Here is a 22,603-nt window from a genome sequence, read left to right on the forward strand (position 1 = left end):
TCTCCAACCTTTCCACATAGTATAAAGACTGCTCTGCTGTTTTAGACATATGCAGACTCCCTCTTGCTCAAATCAGATCATTTCCATTTGTTAGGATGATTCATGTAGGCAGTAGATATTTTAACAAGAGTCAGAAGCTAAAATTTATTTGTTCTGTTATTGAAGACAATAGTATCAAAACAGTATTATAATAGACTGCCTGCAGGATGAACCTTGGGAAAGGTTCTTTTTTCCTTTTTTTAATTTATGCCATCAACTGGATCAAGATTACCATCTCCCATATCATAAAACTATTTATTTTACTGTTCTCTTTAAAAACCTAACTTTGTTTCTCATGGATAAAGCTGTTTCAGGAAAAAAGACATCTTGTGAGTTGAAAAACTGACGTGAAATGGCAGTATCCAAATCATTGTTTCTGTCTTCAAGTTTTGTTGCAGGACAGGGCTTTAATCTGTCCCAGGAGGACTACAGAATCCTCACAGACAAGGCTAGAATACAGATGTAATCCGTGATTAACCTTCGCCACTTTTGGGGTGATTACTACTGATGACTTAAAGATGTCTACATACAAAACATCATTCAACTATTTTAGCTCTGACTGCCATAGTTTAGCTACCAAATAAAAATTAAAGCAAAAACCCAACTGTATTTTATGCAATAATCCATGTATGTACATTTCCTAGAAATGTGTAACATTATAAGAACAGTAATCTTCTATTTTTTTCTCTTCTTTAAAGAAATGCATTAATAATGTCTCTGGAAATGTGTGTATGTTGAACAACCCTTTTCTTGGAAGGGAGGGAAGGAGAGGTGCAAATCGAAACAGGAGTTATGGGAAAATGGCATACCCTCTTTCAGGTAGATCAGTTTACCATCATATACATATACTGTTCTTTGCTATGTGATAGTAAAGCACTGAAATGTTGCTTTTAACTTTGCAATATCTATTCTAAGATCATGTAACACAGGTATAATTGCATGTGGTTTAAGTATGTGACTATTTTTGTCTCTGTGAATCATTCCACAAGGTGATGTAATGCAGCAATATTCAGAATCAACCATCATCACAGATAAGGTAACGGACCAGCCATGTGCTCTGTAAGTCCATTTCGGGTATGGGTTCATATCAAGTATTTTTAAAATGACCTTACAATATTTTCGTTTAATTAATACCCTGTAGTTACAAATAATATATAATAGTTACCATAAGGTACGTACTTTTTAGGAAGTTTGACTTTTTCAAGATCTTCCTCAGCTGCTGGATGAGCATGAACAATGTGACATCCAAGGGCCAAAAGGGTTCTGTCAACATAAAAAAATAGCAGTAGTGAAACACAACATTATAATGCTCACCTGTTTTATAAATTTCTTTTGGTTTTAGTATAAATACACAGAACTAATGATATTTAAAAACCAGGGAAGTCATTCAAAATAATGGAATTTCAAAACCCAAATATTTTAACTTATCAAAAATAATAAATAAAACCTTCAAAGTCTAAAAAGGTACAAATCTGTGGTTTGAAAGTTATGCCACTTTATTAAAACCAATAGGATTTGGTGTTGTTTTTTTCTTTGTATCTCTGTAGAGACAAGATTTTTCTAAATTGCTCTGAATGTGTTCCTGGAACTCCTAGCAAAGTTAGCAGAACACACTTTGAATTAGATATTCTAATGTTTTTATATCTTACAACAGTATGAAGTGCTTGAATAAAAATTAAAAACCCCCAAACTTTATTTTCTTTTAAATTTAAAGCTCACTTGAGGGTTTCAGTTGACATTTGTAGATTATAATTCTTCTCTGTCTCAGGCAATTTTGAGAATTCCACAAGACAAGGATGATGCCTTTTATTATCATCCCGTATCTGTAACAAAACAACAGAAGAGAGTACTTTCCTGATACCAGAATCAGAGTAAAAAATCAGTTAATTCTTTGCAATAATGAAGACATTGTAAACAATACCATTTATCTTTGCTCAATGACAGTTACTCATCATTATATAAATGAACTTTCCCATAATTCATTTCTAATGCACACTATAAGTACTCCTCTATAACCAACAAATCTGAAAAAAAAAAATAGCAATTTCAGGCGTTCTGCATAAATGTACAAAACACAAGAAAGCAAGCCTGTAAGCTCAATGAACATTTCTGCTGAATGCCTGAGCAATATATGCTCAATAGAGCACAACCTGATCTATGGTACACATTCTGATTCAAAAACCTTAAAGAATCACTTGGCAATGTTTTCCAAATTCTACTGGAATAATTAAGCAGAGCATTCTTTTTGTGATACCGACATAAGTCTTTGAATACTTATCTGACTCTTAATTAAACAAGCTCTTTCACTCAATGGCAAGTGCTTCTATCCTGATGGCAACTAAGAGTTACGACATTTCACATACAAAAACCTTTTTCAATTGCCAAAGCTCAGAAACATTAAAAAGGTTAGTAAAGCTCAGAATTCCAACAGCAATGACATTTTAGCAGACAGTATGATAGAGTTACTGAAAGGTAAATCAAGTCCCTAAGTAAAAATTGCAGAAGATAAGAGAACGAAAAAGATTCTTCTGAGGTAGAATAGAGTTGTGGTGTGCATATAGAGGACTACCCCAGTAAAACTGAATTTGAATTTTATATTACTAGGGGAAGGTACCAATTTTAATATAATTGTTGAATTTAACATAATATTCTAAATACAATATTCTTGGCCTACTTTAACTGTTTTTCATTTGGTGACATCCATTGGGCAGGGAATGCCTTGTCATATGCATTTAAATAATGTTGACCAGGTCGCCTTACTCTCTTCAAGCTGTTAGGTTATACCACATTATAAGGGATCATTATAATGATAAGTTTTAACTGTAACTAATTAAATAAAAAAAACTGAGCTTTGAGGAATTTGAATGTTTACAAAAGTCACCAAAACCCTGTCTCCATTATCAACAGAAGCAAATTTCAACAACGGACTTTTTGCTTGGTATCTCTTTGATCCCCAACGCTAGAGTAACCAAAGAGTTAATTGAGGGGTTACTCACTATTGGTATGATTTTCAGTAGATTTCCATCTTGGTATAGCTAGTATGTTTCTCAATTAAGATATTTTTTCAAATGGTTAATTACTTATAGTGCTAAAATATGTACCTTATTTATATTCCGAATTTGCCTTCTAATCACTAGTTAATATCACTGTCTCCTGCCAGCTTACATGTTCATCTATTGTCAGTAATGTATAGATCACTATTAAATACTCTGTTCAACTTCCAAATCCAGGTTTTCTGGTAGGAGACTTAACTTAATATAGGTGACTGTACCCAGACAGGCCATTCAAAACATACCTTGCCATACGTCCAGCCCAGTTCTATTTTATTCATTCCCCACAGTTCATGGATATTTTCAGCTAGTTTGTCCCGGATCTTTTCAAGATGAAAAGGAAGAGCAATCTAAGAAAAGAGCATAACAATTCCACAAATAAGAAAAGGTTCCAGTTACCACACCTTGTAGATCCAAGATCATCTAGTTCAGTTAAATACACCACAACACACAAATGATGAATTGCTAAGAAAGGGGATAAGCTAGCTTAGTTTTTATATTGTGAATTTAAATTTTGTTAAGACATATTATTGCATACTTAACATACCTGACTGGTGTCTATTGGACAAGGGATAAAGGAAGCTTGGGAGAGAAATTGTGTTGTACCCAGCAAATCCCTCACTCCATCAGAATCTCTCTTATATTCTTTCACTGGTTCCAGTTTCATCTTCTCTTTTGGAAGCAATGCTTCGTAACAAGGAGCATAGCCAGCAGGAGGCAGAAATTTAAACTCTCCATGACGTCCACCCAATAAGAAACGAACTCTGTGCAATTTTCAATGAAGAAATTATACTCTTAAATAGTCAGCATATACTAACATTATAAATAAATAATTTAGAAACTTAAACATTTATTTGAATAGTATTTACAAAAATGCAGGTATTTCATGCTTTGATAAATACCAAAGAGTTACCAAGCATTCATACTAGCAGATACTATCAATAACACCACCACCTACCCACTATTTTTTGAAAATTTGTTTTGGCCAAAAAAAAAAAAAAAAATTTCAATGCAGTAGCGTATTTTCAAAAAAAATGTTTCTTACTTAAAATCAAATGGTTGTAAATTGTGAAATTTTTAATGCATTTAAATTATTTGGAAACACAAATCTAATTTACATCGGACTGTTACTCTAAAAAATCCCATAGGGACTATTTATATACCACTTGAAAGTTTTAAGTGCACTCATGCAGGCAGTTGTCACGTGAGGAAAAAAAACAACAGAGGATATGGTGAAAAAAACCCACTACAATCATAATACATAAATCAAGCAAACAAAATTATACCAAATAATGCAACTGGGAATGAGTTTCAGAAGCATAACCAAGATTCCTATTAAACCCCTAAAGTTTTCTGTTTCTCCTCAGATATATATTTTTTGTACAAATTTAAGAGTATATCAGGAAAAACAACAAAGACAAAAAACTATCCAACTTCACACTTTGGTCCTCATGTAGGCAAACTCTAAAGGTAAACAATCACAAAAATTAAGAGCAATTCTTATCTCTAGGAACTAGCCCATCTATTGATTGTGATGGGGTGACCAGAAGCAGCCTACATGACTTTTTACTTACACTTCTAGAAATACTAGAACTATCAGATCAAGATATTTCATTGACAGTAAGAGACATAATATAAAAACAGGAGAAAAATTAAGACACACAAGTTTTCTCAAACAGGATGTATATTAGCACAAGTCACAAATATCTGAAACGGTTCAATGTCCACGAGAAATGTATTATTATTGATTACTTCTATTAAGCTTGAACTTTCTAATTTCATTTTAAAAACACATTGTTTAAAAGATTTGAATGATCCCAAGGCAGCTAAATATTTGAGATGACAACTTTGAGCTTAGACCTCTCTTTATGGCAAGCCCCCACACCGATCAAAATACTTTAAAAATAAAAAGGAGGTCAATTTATTTTAAGACCTAGAAGTCTAACTTCCTAAATAGACAAAAGTCAAAGGAAGAATCAAAATGAAAAAACGTCCATGAAATTCTTCCCTTGCCAACCACACCCCAGTAAATAGCTCCTTGCTTCCTGCCAACTTGGTCAATTTTTCTGAGTTGTAGCAAACCATTCAATCTCACTTGATCTTTGTGATGTTCTTATTCCTTCCAAGGCCTGTTTTCTCCCTGCTCTTCACTGCAGTATCTAAACCTCCACACGGGCTATATCCTCCTAATGCTGCACACTCCCTTTTAAAAACCTGAACACTCCAAAAAGTTGTGGCTTTTTGTCTCATTTTAAAAGAAATGTTCAGATCTTTCCATTTGAAAAACTTGTTTTTAATTTGTCTGACCTTAACCTTAAACACAACCCTCCTGAAAATCAAATATAAAGCAATATAACTCCTAGAAGACAGCTAGAAATAGCTCAAGAGATCGATTTAGGTTAATTACTACTCCTTTTGCTTCATTTGGAGTTGGGCTGTACATAAGCAACTGCGCCTACCATTCTAGCAATTTACTAGCAGTTATACTTAGTTTTCATAGCCCGAATGACAAGACTATGCTAAATAGTCTTTTGCTTACTACAAAGGCTGTGTGTGAAAGACAAGACTCCCATGATAACAGTATTTAACATACCTCATGTTTAATTAATAAAAGCACCAGGCATTTACTTTTAAGATGTTGACTTTTCACGTCAACACATCCAGACCCCTAACTTCCCTAAAAACATGCTGGATGGCTCATTTAAAGTTAATCTCATATTTCATTTCTTTATCTCTGTGTTTACGCACTTTTTAAGATAAGGTTAAATAAATCTGAGTAGAAGAAAAGAAAAATAGACGAAAAGAAAATTAATTCTCAATACAGAGTTGTTGTTTAAATTCCTTGATTATTTGAATGGCCATATTGTAGTACTACAAGTAGAGCTCATAGCACCATTGGCACCATAGAAGGAGGAAAAAATGCATAGGGAGAAAATGCCTACAGTAAAAAACAGAATAAGACACAGTGCAGGTAAACAGGTGCTGAAAAGGTTTAGAGAGGAAAAACTGATGATGGAATGATAAAGCAGACCCAGAATCAGTGATGAGAAAGTCACAGAAAGCAGAGGAAAGGCAGATAAGCCACAACAGAAGTAGAAACATAAGAGTTTGTGCCCAGTGCAGAACACACTCCTCCACTCATAAACTCAGGATTCCCATGTAATAATATTTCTCTGATATTAACCGACACAGAAGGTGACATATAACCTGCTACTGCCACCAGTTACTATTAACTACAAGGGAAAATGCTCTCACAAAATACACAAACAACATCAAATAAGAATGAAGAAAAATAATTACACCAGTTTAGGCAGATTTCTTACAGAAAAAAGTAATGAACATTTTCAAAAGCTCTTGTACTAATGCAGCTACATAGTAGGGTCATTCCCAGAGAATAAATGAAAATTGATTTATTAAGCCCTTCCCAGGCCCACTTTATTCTGTTTGGTCTCTGTTAGTATTCTTACCTGGGAGGTTCTCTTAAGCATGAGATGCTCCAAGTATTTATATATTGATCACAGAAGGAAAAGCCCACAGAGAACTAGTTATCTGATTTACTTCACCTCAGAGAAACAAAGATTTCTTTTTTCTTAATTGCTAAATGTATGAACCATTTATAACCTGAGCTTTCTTTCACTTATGAAAGCTATATACTGTCTATTCTGACCATACCGAACCTTCACATCTCAAAAATTACCACGTATAAGAGAAACCCTCCTTTAAACAAAAGCCAGCCCTTTGCATTTTTTCACTCCTTCACCACAGTATCTTAGTCCACCCCTGACTATTTCTTCTAAGTTTGGCAGTTCCTGCCAGCTCTTGACATCTAGACCGTTAGCATTTTTTCATAGTGAAAAATTTTCATAACTTATCCTAAAATTGTTGCCTGTCAATACCAGCAATAAAGATGCTCTAAGATGAACTGAACAGAAATTGGTCATGTTACAACAACAGTGCAAGAGCTAGTGTTCTGTTGTTGTGTCAGCTTTGTACCGTTAACAGAAGTATTTTGACCACTTAAGTAGAATGACATTTGCAGATTTTCTGAATGAATTAAAGGTAAGATGACAATAGAAGCCTGAAGGTGGTAAGTTTGAATTTCAGTATTTTAGCTACAAAAAACAGGTAAGAAATGGGCAATATTAGTAACGAGATTCCAAAACTGCTTCCATCAGTTCTTTGTGTTTCCTACTGTGAATATAGTATCAGTTTTCATGATTCCTGAAGAATTTTAATTAGTGCCAAATGTAGTGCTGTGTTTCTAATGTGGGGTTTTGTCACTGATAATTGGAATGAGACAAAATTAATTTCCCCCAGGTCACCAAATACTCATAAAATAATAATTTTCAGACACTGTGACTTGGTCAAATTGCTAACAGGCTCACATTTCACCCTTTAAGCGAAATCATCACTAAACAAATCAGTACTTTCCTGCCTCCCTCCCTCCCAGCTGCTGGTTGGGCAGAACCGAAACAACAAAACAGAACAAATCATACATTAATTTGGACAATATTTTGTGTGACAAGACAGCAAAGAAAACAACAATTAAAATTAAGTTGTACTTACTTCACACCTGCTGATAAGCTTACAACAGGGAAGAAAAACCCTTCTGTACTGAAGTTCTCAAACATTCCTTGAACAGGCTGTCCATTAATGCGGAATGAAATGCTGGGTACACCTAAATCCAAGCAGCAGCTAACCACATCATCAGATGCTAATAAATGCTGATTGACAGATGCTACAGCTCTGGGTACTCGACCTAGGATAAAAGTACTCAGTAATCAGAACCTTTAAGCAGACTCTCACAGGTTTAATAATGGAATTATTTCCTCAAAAACATCATCAAGTTTTTTGTTCGTCGTCATGAAGACATGATCTTGCCTTCATCTGTTTTATGAATGGTTCTGCTTTTAGAGACAGACAGTGAGTCAACATTCTTCAAATTGATATGTGGCAGAAAAGTGCATAAACTGAGCAAATCACTTGAGACCTCTGACACTGTTTGCAAGACAGAACATGCTCAGCTGAAATCATGGAAGTTCACACCGTAGCCTGATGCAAGAGTACTGAGACACAGTAAATGATGCCCTCTTTTTAAAGCTAACATTGATATATCAAATTTTTTTTTTCTTTAGTTATTTGTGAAATACCAGATTCGCATATCTCTGAATATTCAGTGGTGAGACACTGGAACAGGTTCCCCACAGAAGTTGTGGATGCCCCGTCAATGGAAGGTGGAACCTTACAGCCATGCACAAGACTCAGCAATTATAACAATTAACTACAGATAATATATCTCAAGTAATCTAACTATACACATTTACAGATAACTGCAGTTTTTCAATTGCACTTGAGCATCTGAGTATATTTTTAGCCAAGGAATATCTCTTCAGAATTCCTTTCAAAACAATTCCCTTCACAACATTGTATTTTAACTGTAAAGCAAGACTAATTAAGCAGTTAAGCACTATTCCAAACTATGTATTTGGAACTTCTTAAGAACAAGCCAAGTCAACTGTTCAGGACAGTTTAAGTACTCTGAATTTTCCCTTACTGCAGGATCTGAGATTTAAGAGACTTTCCAGCACTGTATTTCTGAGGTTCAATTAGTGTTTAATGATTTATTCAGCCATTTCTAATGGAGTATGTTACAAATGTCTCTCAGCCTACTCCCAAAAATCAGTTTCTGTCATTTGAGAATTGTTCAGTAGTGCTGAAAAAAAAATTGAATTATGTTTGTGTGTGCACACACAAACACAGATATTTTATACACAAAATCTGATGCTAGAACAATGCTAATATAATTGAAAAGTCAAACACACCCAAATTAGGAAATGTTAGAATTAAGGCCATAAAATCGAATTCAGCGTATTTATGTACACTGGATCTACAACACACCTCTTAATTGTGTGGCCCCACACTATTCTTTTCTGAGCAATTAAAGAGTACTTAGCTGTATATGGCATTTCAAGGCACTAAGAAATACGGGGAAATTAATGATTTTGCCTACATGCCTTGAATAGTGTACAGTAAATAAAGCACAAGTCACAAATTGAAAAAGTTAAAAAATAACCATCATTTACTATATGCAAAAGAGATCTGGAAGGAAAAATAACATGCTACTTCATAATTAAAGATTGTACAAACAAGGACTGAAATAACGTCTACTTTTTTCCCCAAACTTCTGAATGCTTATGGATGGCTACACACTCGAGAAACAAAACCGTTGAATCAAGACAGATCTATAGAGTGTGCTGATATTAAAGTTTTTTCGAAGTCTTTTGAACAAATTTTAAGAGACTTTTACAGGAAACATAGAAAGCTAAATTCCTGGTTAAAGAAATTGTTACAAAATGTCTTTTACAACAAAATGTTACATTCCCAACTCAATGTTTGAACATGTCAGAGAAAAGGTGGCCAGAATTGTCTAACTTTGGAAAAAAAAGTCCACATCTCATTCCGGAAAATGAACTCAGTTTTCAACTCAATTCTATCTTAAGGCAGAGACCCAGCCAATAAAATTTGCTCTCAAACAATTTATGATTAACTAAGGTATAAGCCAGAGACAATACAATTTTAGACCATATTAATGCAATGTTAATAAAAGGGGATCCTTCAGCTTCATCTATATTCTTAACAAAATCTTCTATATGAACGAAAGACCTTTACCAATTAAGATAGATTGTTACACATTTTAGGTACAAAACCTAATTGCCAGAGCTCTGTTTTAAATATTTATGTAAGCAGAATACATATGTAAAATCGTCTAGAAATTTTAGCAACTGTTTTGCTTCCTACTGCTTTTCTTTCTCCTTTCATTACTTGTTGATAGTTTGATTAAGAATAATGTTACAAAGATAGCAGATGATGTAATTAAGGGTATACAACTAATTACCTAAATATTTTATTATTTTATGGCCTTATGCATTATTTCTTCTCTGATGTGTTCCTTATTTAGAGAGTATTTAGGAACTTTCAGAAAGCAAAACCAACCACCGGCATTTCCTGTGTTGCCATTTGATTCTTACAATTAGCCAATAGCACTTTGCTGGTTGTTTCTACAGGAACATACATTGGCACGGTCAAAAGGTATTCTGCTGTGACAAAACCGTCTGCTTACAAAAAGTATATTCTAGATCCCTTTCCCTCGATATAGTATTAGGGGAGGCATAACCACACAAAAAGCAACAGCCTTGCTCATAGTCCAAAGCCACTTTCCAGCTAACTATGCACCCCAGAGGGATCTCACTAACCCCTCTCCAAAGCATCCTAATCAGATTCTTCTGTTTCCTCTTTTTTCCTCAGTGGTTATTCTTTATAACACACTCATTGTTACAAAAATTATTTGAACTGCAATGCTTCAGATGAGCCCTCCTGTAAACTCCTTTCACTCTTCTAGAGCTCTTAATCAAATCTATCCAATTACATGGCCAGTGACTTCCACTTTTTTGTTAACTCAGTCCACGAACATCTTCAATTTGCTTGAACAAAGAATGGCTAATAAGACCACAAGTTTACCATCACTGATCCTCAAGTGACCACAAAATATGCATTTTCTGGCATCCATTAACTAACTTCTTTATAAACTGCAAGAGTAACCACTTCACTGCAGTACTAATTGAGAGCCTCCTAGATTACGACACACATTAAGAAGCATTCCTAGAAAAACTCTTTTTTTTCTGCTAAGCCTATTTTAGATAATAAGCCTATTTTAGATAATAATAATATTTTAGATAATAATTTTAGAAAAAATAAAAATATTTTTTCAAACAGCATAGCAACTACAGGTTTTCAGTTTGATATTACACCACAGAAATTTATGTTCTAAAAACAACCTAAGTTGGTTAATTGTGGAGCAATTCTTATTTCTAATTGCCAAAATTATCTTTTATGAAACTATTTACCAAAATTTAAATTCAATTTATTAAATCTGATAACAATGTCATTTTACTTCAACTGTAGATACAAAGTGAAAGAATAATGCAAATGTAGATCCATATACAATGAATTTGCCTGAGATCAATACATCCATTGATCTTGAACAGATAGACTTAAGTCATATTGATCTAGATCTGGAAAATGCCATTTTTGATCGAAATCATGAAAATAGAAGCTATCTGCTAAAAAGCCTAATTGGTATAATTCAATATTAACTGAAATCTCAGACAAGAAGTCTGATCTGAAATTCTAAATAACTTCATGGTATCCTGGAGTTCTGAATGTAGCTCACTATAAAATAGCACGCTATATACACACAGGTACTGAAGGTAAAGGTAGGTAATTCCTAAATGTAAGAGTAAGTGGAAGTGAACAAAGTACTTACCAGACCACAGATGAAGGCCATCAAAACCGTAAGAGTACAGGTCATCACCAACACCATTGCCTCCCCATCCTTCTCCACCTCCAGGATAGGGGGCATAACCTGAAGTACAGGCCCATCCAACTCGTAAATGGGTGGGTTCTGCCGTCAAGAATGGATCAACCTGATCAATTATTAACTCAAAGTACCACTTCTTGTATTGTGCAGAGCCCTCAGCAACACCCAAAAATATGTTTGGCCTTATGCTAAGAAAGAAAATGTAAGCCAGTTAGTGTAAACATAAAATGTGACATATGAATTATATTGCTGTATAATAGTCAAATTCACTTTGCAAATACAGTAAGAGTGTAGATGTCCACATTTTTCTTATAATATTTAAAATAGTGAGCCATTTTATGACTTTATACAGCTGCTGTAGAATCATCTTCTCAGGTATAGGTTCCATGCTTTGAAAAACTTATAGTCAAAAAAGGAATAACAAGATCATTTCCTAAAATCAAAAAAACAGGAGTGAGGTTGCCAGGAAATCAGATCCCTCTTAAAACACACAAGTACTTCACAGCATGTTTACATACTCTGTAATAATTATTAGGTAAAGCCATCCTCTGTTTTGAATGAGAAACAAGCAAATTTCATCTTTCCATTTCAGAACAGATCTCACTATTAATTGGCAATTTCTGTTTGAGCACAGTTTCCATTACAATTGCTGTATTGTTAGTAGAAATGTTTTTTTCAGAAGTTGATACATAAACACTTCCTAAAGTGTGTGTCTCAATATTGAAAGGTGTGGAACATATCTTAGGTTACAGTATTTTCTTCAACTAATCATCAAAGACATGCAAGTTCCATTTTTTCTAATATAACAATAAAACATGTCACTATACCTTGTCACATCATTAATCAAACGTGTTTGCAAGAGTAAGTCTCTTCTAGGCAGTAGATTGTCACAGATCAAATTTTGATTGGCACGAACCGCAACTCCATTACAGACACAGAGAGAGCAAAGCACATCGAGAATCTTAAAAAAAAAAAAAAAAAAATCAGAAGAAAGTTAGGGAAAGGCAGTTGTTAGCTTAATTTACATTCAGAATAGACCTCTAAAGGAAGGAATATAATACACATTATCATGATTGTTTTCTAAATACTTTTCACATATATGGACCAAGTGTAGTCTGTACTACTGATAGAGGATATCAAACATTCCTGGAACACAAATTCAGAACACAGGGTTTGCAAAATGCCTCAAAAACCTTCCTTTGAGTTTCCTTATTCTCATTTCGATTAGAAAAAAGCAAAGCTAGAACAGCAGTATGTCAACTCTTTACAATTTTTTTAATTAAATCTCATTAAAAACTTGAAATGTAAAATTAAATTCTTTGAGAAATTTACTGCAGCCCAAAAAACTTTCTGAGCAAAATTAGTGGGCAATTCTCAACTGCAATTCTCAGACTGCTTATGAATCTGTTCTGAAAATATGTTTTCAATATGAGAAGTAATGCATTTATTTTTAAAATGAAAAACATTTAAAAGAATTCACTATAAAAGCAAAACAGAGTTTCAGAAAGATCTTATTCTAAAATTTTGGCTTTCTTTTTTTTGGTCACAGTCTGAAAAGTGAAAGAGATTGACATAATTCTCCCACAGATTACTGAAGCAAAAGGTTTTGGAAGAGAGAACACGCAACAGCAGTGTAAACTAATGTATTGTGAACTTTGCTATGTCCCAGCCTATGCATTTTCCTTTCTACCACCTCTGTTATTGGGCAGAAACCTCTAGCAGAAGGATAGAGGTAATAACTTAAATAACTGCAGAAACTCTGACCAGTACTCAGCCGTAAAGTGTCTTAATAACCTTAACGATTATCAATAACTCAGAATTTACATATAAACCGTTTAAACAATTTCTATGCACTTGCTGACCATATTTTTGACACAAGGCTTTTCATTTAAAAAATCCTTCAAATCAATAATTTCCAAGACAATTTTGGCTAATAATATTACTGTTTCGTATTTCCTAAATCACAACAGAATTTCTAATCTAGCAGGAGAACAAGATATACTGTTTCCAGAGTAAGAAATAAATTCATTACTTCACATTACTTCATTACTTACTGATGTTTAGTCAAAGACATTGCAAATGGAAATGCACAAATCCATTACTCAGTCTAATTCTTCTCCTGTACACAACATTTTCCTTTTCTGCTTTAAGTTCTCACTATGAGGTCTACATTAAGATGCTCCAGCTGAAAGGTTCTCTTTGCAGATGACTGGCACAGCACAATAATCTAGCTAATAGCTAAAAATAGTACACTAAACTTATCGCTGTAATTTCAACTTTTTTCTTATGCCTACTTATATCAGTTCATACTCCTTAACCATGCTTAAAAATACTTCTCTCCTCTTCCGTGTCTGGAGTTGGTTAGGTTCTCTGTATTACCTTCTCCTGTAAATCAGTAATTTCAGCTCACTAAAACTTTCTTTGTTCTTCCTCCAGATTATCAGTCTTTCAAATAAAATTTTAATTGAGGAAGGAAACTCACATCAGAAAATCACACATAAAACTATATATTCTCCTCTGTGTTGTGATGACATCCTGATCGCAGTCAGAAACTGTGTTCACCTTCTTCTGTCATAATAAATTGCACATTGATGTCTAAATTTATTTCCACCATTATTTCTTCTGGTATAACTCAGGGGTTTTTTTCCTTTCTTCTGAACTCCTGTGTTTTCAGAAATTTGGATTATTTTTCCGATCTCTCATTTTATTTTGTTCTTTTCTGCTACTATTACTATTACTCAAGTCAGGAATGACTTTGCAGGATTTAGTTCTGTCTTTCTGCAGATACAACAATGGTAGTTCACTGCTTCTGTAGAGCCCTGCATCACAAAGCAAGCTACTCTGTCCACCTGCTTACAGCCACCAGAATGCTTCATTTTCTCAGCAAATCCAAAGTTCTGACTGGTTATCATATTTCTTAACTATTTGCTTGTCATACGTATTTGCTGTATTTGAAACGGAAAAGCAATTATATATTACACATTTTTTAATCTCAAAGCAATTTTGCACATGTACTTCAAGGTTATTTTATCCCTTTAAAGGTACTAAAATCACATATCTCCATGTAGACATTTCTCTGGGTTTTTTCCACAAATGATTGTAAGATTATCAATACATCCCTAGTTTTCCAAACATACCTTGTATTTGCGCCCGTGTTTATCCAACAATGAAATAATGGATTTGATGTGCTCCTCAGCTATTATATTCAAAGCTTCTGGGCTTTCAGTCAAGATGCAGTGCAACACTTCCAAAATACCTGTATGAAGGCCACACAAATAATGTTGTCATTAAATCATCCGTGCAACTGAACACAATCTAAAAGCTCAGTAAATAACAGAGTATCTTAAGAGGTGCTATCTTTTCTCCTAAAAAGAGAATGAAAACACTTTTAAAGGGTATTGATATGACTATGATGTGAACCACATTAGACATAAATGCATTATGAAGCTGCTAATTTCTGTTTTCTTTTGAAAAGAGCCACAATTTTAAAACCATTTGAGAAAAATGCAAGTTTAGCTCCTTCTTTTCAATGAAAGAGATAAAGGTTTTAGTAGGGAGCATTTTATAGTATTTCAGTATTTTGTATTAAAAAAACCTTCTCTCTCTCTACATATATATATACATATATATGTTATTTGTACTTGTGCCCACAAACAGCTCTGGTGTTATTCGATAGCAATGGGACAGTAGTTTTAATACCGTCTAACCCAATTCATTAATTCACTGAAGTCACGTTCAGCACTGATTGGACGTGATATTGCACATACCAAATGTATGGAACCAAAAAATGCCATAAAAATGTCTGTTTAAATGTAATACTTTGCTCAATTAAAAAAAAATGCAGTGTATTTGTTTTCTAACACATAATGTATTCAAGGAAAACTGCTCTGACAGCTGTGTATGGTGTATTGATAGTTAATTGACACTGATAAAAGTGAGTCTTACCTGAGGAAGATTCTACTCTGTCCAATTTACTTATTAGCCAATCGAGGTTACTGGAAAACTGAGTACAATTGTTTCTGTTGCCACGAATGAGAGCAGCTGGAAAAAACCCACAAGGTATAATTTTGTAACAGGAGATTTCCTTTTTAAATCACCAATGTTAATCATAGATATTTTAACACAATTTTTATAACAACTTCACAAAATAATAAACAGACAAATCCCAAATACACATATGTTACGGTAATAAAGAATTAAGATTTTCATTAATTTGAATATCAGCAACTGACATAACTTTTACAGAGCATGTAGTTTTTGAAGTTGACAGGGGTCTACTGGATTAACAACAATTTCAGCAAAAAAAATGTTTTATTTATCTTTTATTTTATTGTTAAATTTAAATAGAAATTATCCACCACCCTTGTTTGATGCAAATGTCAAGCACTGTCATGATCAAGAGGCTGAAACACTTCTTTTTCTATTTCTTTGTACCAATGAGTGGGAAGACCATATGCAGAAGTTTAAGCTCAAGTACAGGTTGGTTGTACTGCTCTTTAGCTCTACTTTCTGATTAAAACATGTTATAGAATGGATAGCTTTTAGTCTTCAGCAGCGCATAACACAATGTTACTTGACTGCACTTTGAAAGTTCATCAGCATTCAAGTATTTCAAGCAATACTGGTTTTTTTTTCTTCCAGAAGTTATTACTTATCATAGAAAAACAATAAAAAAGCGTTTTGCATACAATTGTCAAGGGTTTTATTATGAAGTATTAACTTAATTTTTATTACATCAGAACAAGCGTGTTCAAGATGTACCTGCAGAAGAAAATCAAGACAAAATCTGAAAAGGCCTACGAAGCACTAAAGAGGTTTTTTTCATCCTACTTTTCTTTAAACTCATAAGACTGTAGTAAAATGCAGGCAACGGTATCTCATTACTTTCTAAAGCAATGAGAAGATTTCACCAGAAGCATCTGTATGTCTGTGCTGTGCAAATAACCTCATGCTTCAAAGCACTTCCCCTTGTTTATTCTTGTCCTAACTCTCGACTTGCATATTTTACTGTGGTTCAGGACTAACTTTCTTTGTAATGAAATTAGAATGTACTTAGACTCCATCAGAAGACAAGATTCTCCTATATGAGGAATTACGCAACTCAGGTAGCAAATTAGTGATTTAAAGAAATACACTTATATATCTCCTACTCTATAATTTTGGCCCTACTACAATACAGAAACAGTTTGACCTAGAAAGCATGGCACTGAAATTGAAAAAAAAGATTTTAATTTCTTTTTTATGTAATTATTTTTATTAACATTTACATCTAAGCCTTAAGTGACAAACATGGATTCAGCAGATCTATAAGTTCTGACTATCACTTTTAGGCTTCTCGTCAGCTTCATATATAAGGACTGTTGTCCAGTTTTTCCAATTTTTAAAATAATAATTCACACCTATTTGCATATCACGGGTACATTTAAATTAAAACAAAACAAAACAAAACACATTTGGCATGCTGCGCCAATCTTTTTCCTAGCTGAGATTTATTTCTCTGCTGTATCATTGCTCAATGAACTCTGTTCTCTGTAATAAATATCAGCAAGTATATGGAAGAAATTCTGTAATTTACATGATAGAATGAATAACACACAAACTATTCTTTGGTGGTGAATATAGCAAGTAGAATATAAAGAATACATATCCTGTTTTTTTACATTAATAGATTATTGAAGAACTTACCTAACAATTTGTAAAGGAGATTCAAAATTTCTTTCCATGCTGTACCATGCTCTTCTCTTGCAATTCCTGCAAAATGAGCTGCGCTGTTGTAGTCATTTAAGCGATCAATGCAATTCAAAACTAGTGCCAGCATTCCCTAAACACATGACAGAGACGAAAACGAACTGTACATGAAAAAGCATCTGTTGTTGTCCTTTTAAAAGATTTTTTTCCTGTACATATTTAAAAGTTGCATCATCTTAGAATAAAAAAACCCCAAACTACTGTGCTTGTAAGATTTGAATATGTATTTTTCTGTATCAGAATCATCCATTTTAGAGAATGATTCAATACTGTTCCTTATTCAGCTAAGTATTATAAAAAGTAAGGAATAAACACAGCTGACAATAAAGGCTTTTACACTTTTTGTGAACAGACTCTCTTTTACATAGGAAAAAAACCACTTCAAATTTATATACGAAGTAATTTTTGTTCATTAAAAAAGGTGGAAATTCTACTATCCAATAAAATATCTGTAAAACAAACATGTTCAAATACTAGAATAGATTTTTAACTTCAGTTTGATTGGAGACTAAAATGGTATGGAAAACCTGCAAGCAATCCAAACATGTCTAAAAACATTGTAAAATATATTTCCTATTTATACAGAAGTGTAATCATTCTGTTTTCAGAGAGAAGCAATTCTACAATTATGTAATACATATCTTTCTCTAAAACTAGCATTCTTCCAGTTTCTAGAGATAAAGAGTTCCTGTTTCACACCCTGGTGGACAGAAAAGACACCAGAAATAAACCTTGAATCAATGATAAATGTTATTTTTCATTTGGGGTATCCAGAATGTATAACTTCATAGAAAGAAAAAGAAATTTCTTGTCACAATCGTTTCTTTTAAAAATGACATCTGTTTAAAGATGCTTAGAAGTATTTAAAGATGCTTAGAAGTATTAAAACCAAATTTTATGAGAGAGCACTTGTGGCCTGTGACAAGTGTGAAGTGAAAAATATGTAACAGCAAGTTATACAGCATTACAGTCTATTTTTTATATATATTTCAGCTATGGAACTCTACATTATAAATCATCTGCGTGCATCTACATGATAATGTTTACGTTCTACTCAATGTTCGTGACATGATACACTTAAAATTAAAATAATGTAACAATTCCTCTCTCTGTACCTCTTCTTTGAATAGATTTTGTCTGTTTTTGAGTGACCGAAGCTTGCTTTGCTTATTTTCATGTTCCAGGTCGTCTTCGGGAAGCTGGAAGTAAGTAATCAGGTCTTGCAGAGTCTGAGCCATCTCCTCAACAGGCAGGGCAGTGGGTGATAGTGTTCTGTTGTTTCCACTACAGAAAACAACAACAAGAAAGACTGGCAGCATTATTCATTTTCCGACTGTAATTTACAGTATTATGTAGCAGCCTATTTTCTGTTGGTATCTAAATCAAGTCTTGTTATACATATGACATACGTATATGAGCAACAGATGATCTGAATGGTAAATCATTCAAACATCTATTGTTTGGGTGTCCAGCACTCGGAATTGGAGTGGAATTATGTTTCCCTTTCTGCACTGATGTAAAGCGAGGGAATGATTTAAAAAAACTGAAAAAATGAACAGAAGAAAACAATGTAAGTCAGCAAAAAGACGAAACAGAGATGAAAGATGTACCGAAGTCCTTTCTTACAGTAATTGATTTTGTTTAGATACTTTAAATCCTATTGATGATATAGGTGTAATGTGCAGATGGACTAAAATAGTAGCATTTATTGAGGCTGTACACCCCCAGTCTTCTAGGCAAAGAACACAAAAATAACAGGTAATCCTAACCATTAATTAGGTCTTCTGTATCAACTCTATATAGGAAATAAAGAAGAGTGGTATTTAAAAATACAAAGCATTTCAAGGAAATCTCAGTTGTCAGTAAAATAATGTCTCTTTCCTGTTCAAGCATTTGCTCAATCTTGGGTGACAATGCAATTTTTCAGGGTCTGACTCACTATTATAAATAGCATAATCTAGGAGGAGCTGATTGCTAGCAGAGGTGGCTCTGTTTTTATATCCTCAGCACAAGAAATATAAAGGAGTAGTATAGTCCCTTGTGATACCGAAGAAGTGATGTTTTAAAGGCAGTCTCATATGGTGGGTTCTGTGGAAGTGAATTCTTAATTATAAACTCATTTTTCTTCATTTTTTCATCTATTAGGCAGTAATACAAGGATGACCACTTGATCATCATAATTAAAACTTCTGCCAACAATTTACTGTAAAGAATGAGGGAAGGGAAAAGGAACAAAAGTAACAAAAGAAATAGCATAATAGAACTATGCTTCAAAATGCCCCATATTTTCAAACCAACATAGCTAAAGGTATTATTCGAAAAGTCAAATACAACCACACATGTAAGACAGTTTTCGTGATACTTCCCTTCATTATTCGAATACTAAAGCGCTCATGAGAACAATCAGTTTACAACTATTTCCATGTAAAGTCTCAAACTTATTGGTAACTAAGGTCTGTGAAAATTAAGCTAAATTGGTAAGTGACAGAAAACATTCTGAACAGTTTTGTACAAATTGACAAGCCAGATGATGTAAAGCATTAGAAGAAACCTTTTTAGGCACAACATATACTTGAAGAGGACTGGAAAAATTTAAGCTGAAGCAAGTGCATTAATATGGTGAAAGCAAGTCAAACTTTGATTCAAAAAAACTATTTCATAAATAATATTGTTTAAATACAGGCTTGAATCCAGAAACTAGGGATGAAATGTGATAAATACAGTATCTTTTCATGCTCATTTTGTCAATGGTTCATTAAGATTCAACATCTCCTGAGGACGCAAAGGCTCTTCAGTCAGCAACATACAAATTTAGATAAACTGCTTTAAATTATATTCATGTCCAACACATTTGTTTTGCTATTGGCCAACATTGTATTTTTCCATGAAAAGAAAGGTGTTATGTTGCCACATGTGTGGCAAGGATATTAGGCAACTACTTAACAAGTACAGCTCTTTATACAACTTTCTCAACAAATCAAGATTATGACAGAGCAAGTCTGGCATCATATTAAATTGTTTAAATTCCCTGACTTTCTAATATCCTTTGTAGTATTGACTCCATGCTCAGGGTACTCATATATTGCATGTTTCACAATGCCCAGGTATCCAAGGGCTTTGGTGTTTTGATCTGTGGAAATAGCCATCACTGTTTCCACATTAGTTTTTGAGTTCTATTATACAGTTAGTGGAACAACCCAATCTCAGATAATTCTTACTGAGCCATAATTACTAACTGAGTTGCCCTCTAGAACAGCAAAGATTTGGAAGATAAATGCTATTCAGAAGGTGATTCTACTGATTCTATTCTAAAGTCTTAGAATCACAACTTGAATTATTCCTTAAAATCAGACATAGTCAGTGTTTCACTGCTGAGATGCTGTTACTGACTTTGAATACCCATAAATCCATTCCACTGCAAATAAATGTGTTAGTTTAAACAGGACATTTAGGAATGCTCACATAGTAATTTAACTGAGAGAGAGAAGTTAAGAAGTCGTTCGTTTTACCTTTTCAGCTGACAGTTAGCCTTCTGCCCTAATTGTTGTTACTGCCTATAATCTGCTATACTGCATACAGTTTACCAGAGAGAACTGCCTCTCGTCTGATCTTTAAATCTTCCAGGTACGATCAGAGGAGTGATAGAGAAGTCGGAGGATCAACAGGATGGGTGATTAAAAACGTACAGGTAAAATATTTCAGCCCAGATTTTGAAGGCAATAAATTGGTATTCTCCTCCCAGACATGTAGAGATCTATTTTGTACTTCCTTCTATTGTTTATTTGCATGGACTTGGGGCTGCTGTGGCTTCCCATCGTATTTTTGATCTAAACAGTATTAGGCATCAATATTCCTTTCCGATAGTTTGACAAATTTGAATAGACTTAACTATAATATTTGGTCTACCAAGAAAAACAGAAAAATAAGAACCCTTTTATGAATATTGTGAAGTTCTAGCTACTGTAGAATACTTACTAATGGAGTTACACTAAGATCATTTAGCATGTTTTCTTCAACCTGGATTATGATCGAGTTTGCTTCTGGCTTCAAGGTATTAGATTTCATGTAAATAATCTTAAATAAGCTGTTTTATTTATTTAATGGCATTACTCATCAAAATTACAAACTTAAGTCAGTAAAAATTTATTGCTACTAGCTTCTAAATATAAATACTTGAAAGCAGGAAATAAGGATTCTTTTAGAGAAATTCTTACCATTTCAGAATACTTTAAAAAACAAACAAACAAAAAATGATTGTATAGAAGATGATAACAACTACCTTATAAACTGGCTGAATAAGCTTGTAGTATTGCGAATGATTCGAGCAGCCTGGGATTCCTCGTGCTGACATCTTTGTAATGTTAGACCATCATCCATATGACCTTCTTGGTGTAATATAACCTATTGAAAGTCAGTAATTATCACAGTAATTACTTAAAAAACCTTTGTGTTTTTAAATATTTTGTCACTTATTTCAATATTGCACTGAAAACAGTAATTGCATATATACTGAGCTACTACTTGTTAATCACTTTATCTGAACACCTGTTTATTAATTAATTACAAATTTGTCATCAGTCTCACATAAAAGTTATTCAGAGAAGACATTTTAATGTACCCTTATTCTCCTGCAATTCGTTAAACATATATGCTTATCAAATATTTTCCAATTGAAACAAAAAATGTCATTCTTTCTATATGCTGGCTGTCAGGGAAAGAAGATCTTCACTACCTTAAGCATCATTTACTAAAGGATTCATGCATGAAAAGACTACTGACAAGAAAATCAAGCTGGAGTGACAAACATCATAAAAATTACAATGCAGTTAAAGGCGCAACAACATTTATGAGTAACTTCTGACTCAATTTAACCCTTCTCTACACGTTATGCTGGATTCTTATCAGAACCAGATGTGAACTTCAAGCAATAATAGACATCCTTCGGTGGGTTTTTAATTTTTCCCTATAAATAAATACCCAATTTCACAAAAAGCCAGCACAATTTTTAGGTATCACAAAAACAAGTCTTGATCATTTTGAGTCATTAATCCTACAGCACTTTTCTAAGAATTAAATGTGAGTTATGCTGCTGCTTTGCCCAAGATGTAACCTATTGAATTCTTCACTGAAAAATGTATTTTTTTAGCTCTGAAATAGTAAAAATTTGCTGTCCAACTTCCCAGTTAGCTGAGTAATTCTGAAAGCACTGAATAGTTAACAAAGAAACTAATAATGTTACACAAGTGTTTACTGCCACAAATGGGAAGGTTATTTACCAACAGCTTTTTGTACATACTGGCATATAGGTATACCAAAGCATTGGAATGTGATGTTTTTCTATACTTGGCAGGATCCAAAGTACACATGTGCTCTGTTCCTTCCTTCCAAT

At 33.6% G+C, this 22,603-nt stretch overlaps 1 protein-coding gene across 1 annotated transcript in view; it reads right to left on the reverse strand.

Annotated features, from left to right (window-relative positions):
* LOC104072332 (ryanodine receptor 3-like) overlaps positions 1-22,603 on the reverse strand; it is a gene marked incomplete at both ends in the record, with an annotated part of 79,661 nt that overhangs the window by 20,517 nt on the left and 36,541 nt on the right. The window contains 12 exons of the mRNA XM_009576488.1: positions 1,219-1,302; positions 1,759-1,862; positions 3,335-3,439; positions 3,637-3,853; positions 7,656-7,848; positions 11,413-11,654; positions 12,294-12,427; positions 14,604-14,722; positions 15,412-15,507; positions 17,152-17,287; positions 18,330-18,498; positions 21,494-21,615. Coding sequence (XP_009574783.1) covers positions 1,219-1,302; positions 1,759-1,862; positions 3,335-3,439; positions 3,637-3,853; positions 7,656-7,848; positions 11,413-11,654; positions 12,294-12,427; positions 14,604-14,722; positions 15,412-15,507; positions 17,152-17,287; positions 18,330-18,498; positions 21,494-21,615 — 1,721 coding nt within the window. The remainder of the gene's footprint in view (positions 1-1,218; positions 1,303-1,758; positions 1,863-3,334; positions 3,440-3,636; positions 3,854-7,655; positions 7,849-11,412; positions 11,655-12,293; positions 12,428-14,603; positions 14,723-15,411; positions 15,508-17,151; positions 17,288-18,329; positions 18,499-21,493; positions 21,616-22,603) is intronic.

This window comes from Fulmarus glacialis, unplaced genomic scaffold, assembly GCF_000690835.1.
Source record: "Fulmarus glacialis isolate BGI_N327 unplaced genomic scaffold, ASM69083v1 scaffold3624, whole genome shotgun sequence".
Taxonomy (NCBI): Eukaryota; Metazoa; Chordata; class Aves; order Procellariiformes; family Procellariidae; genus Fulmarus; species Fulmarus glacialis.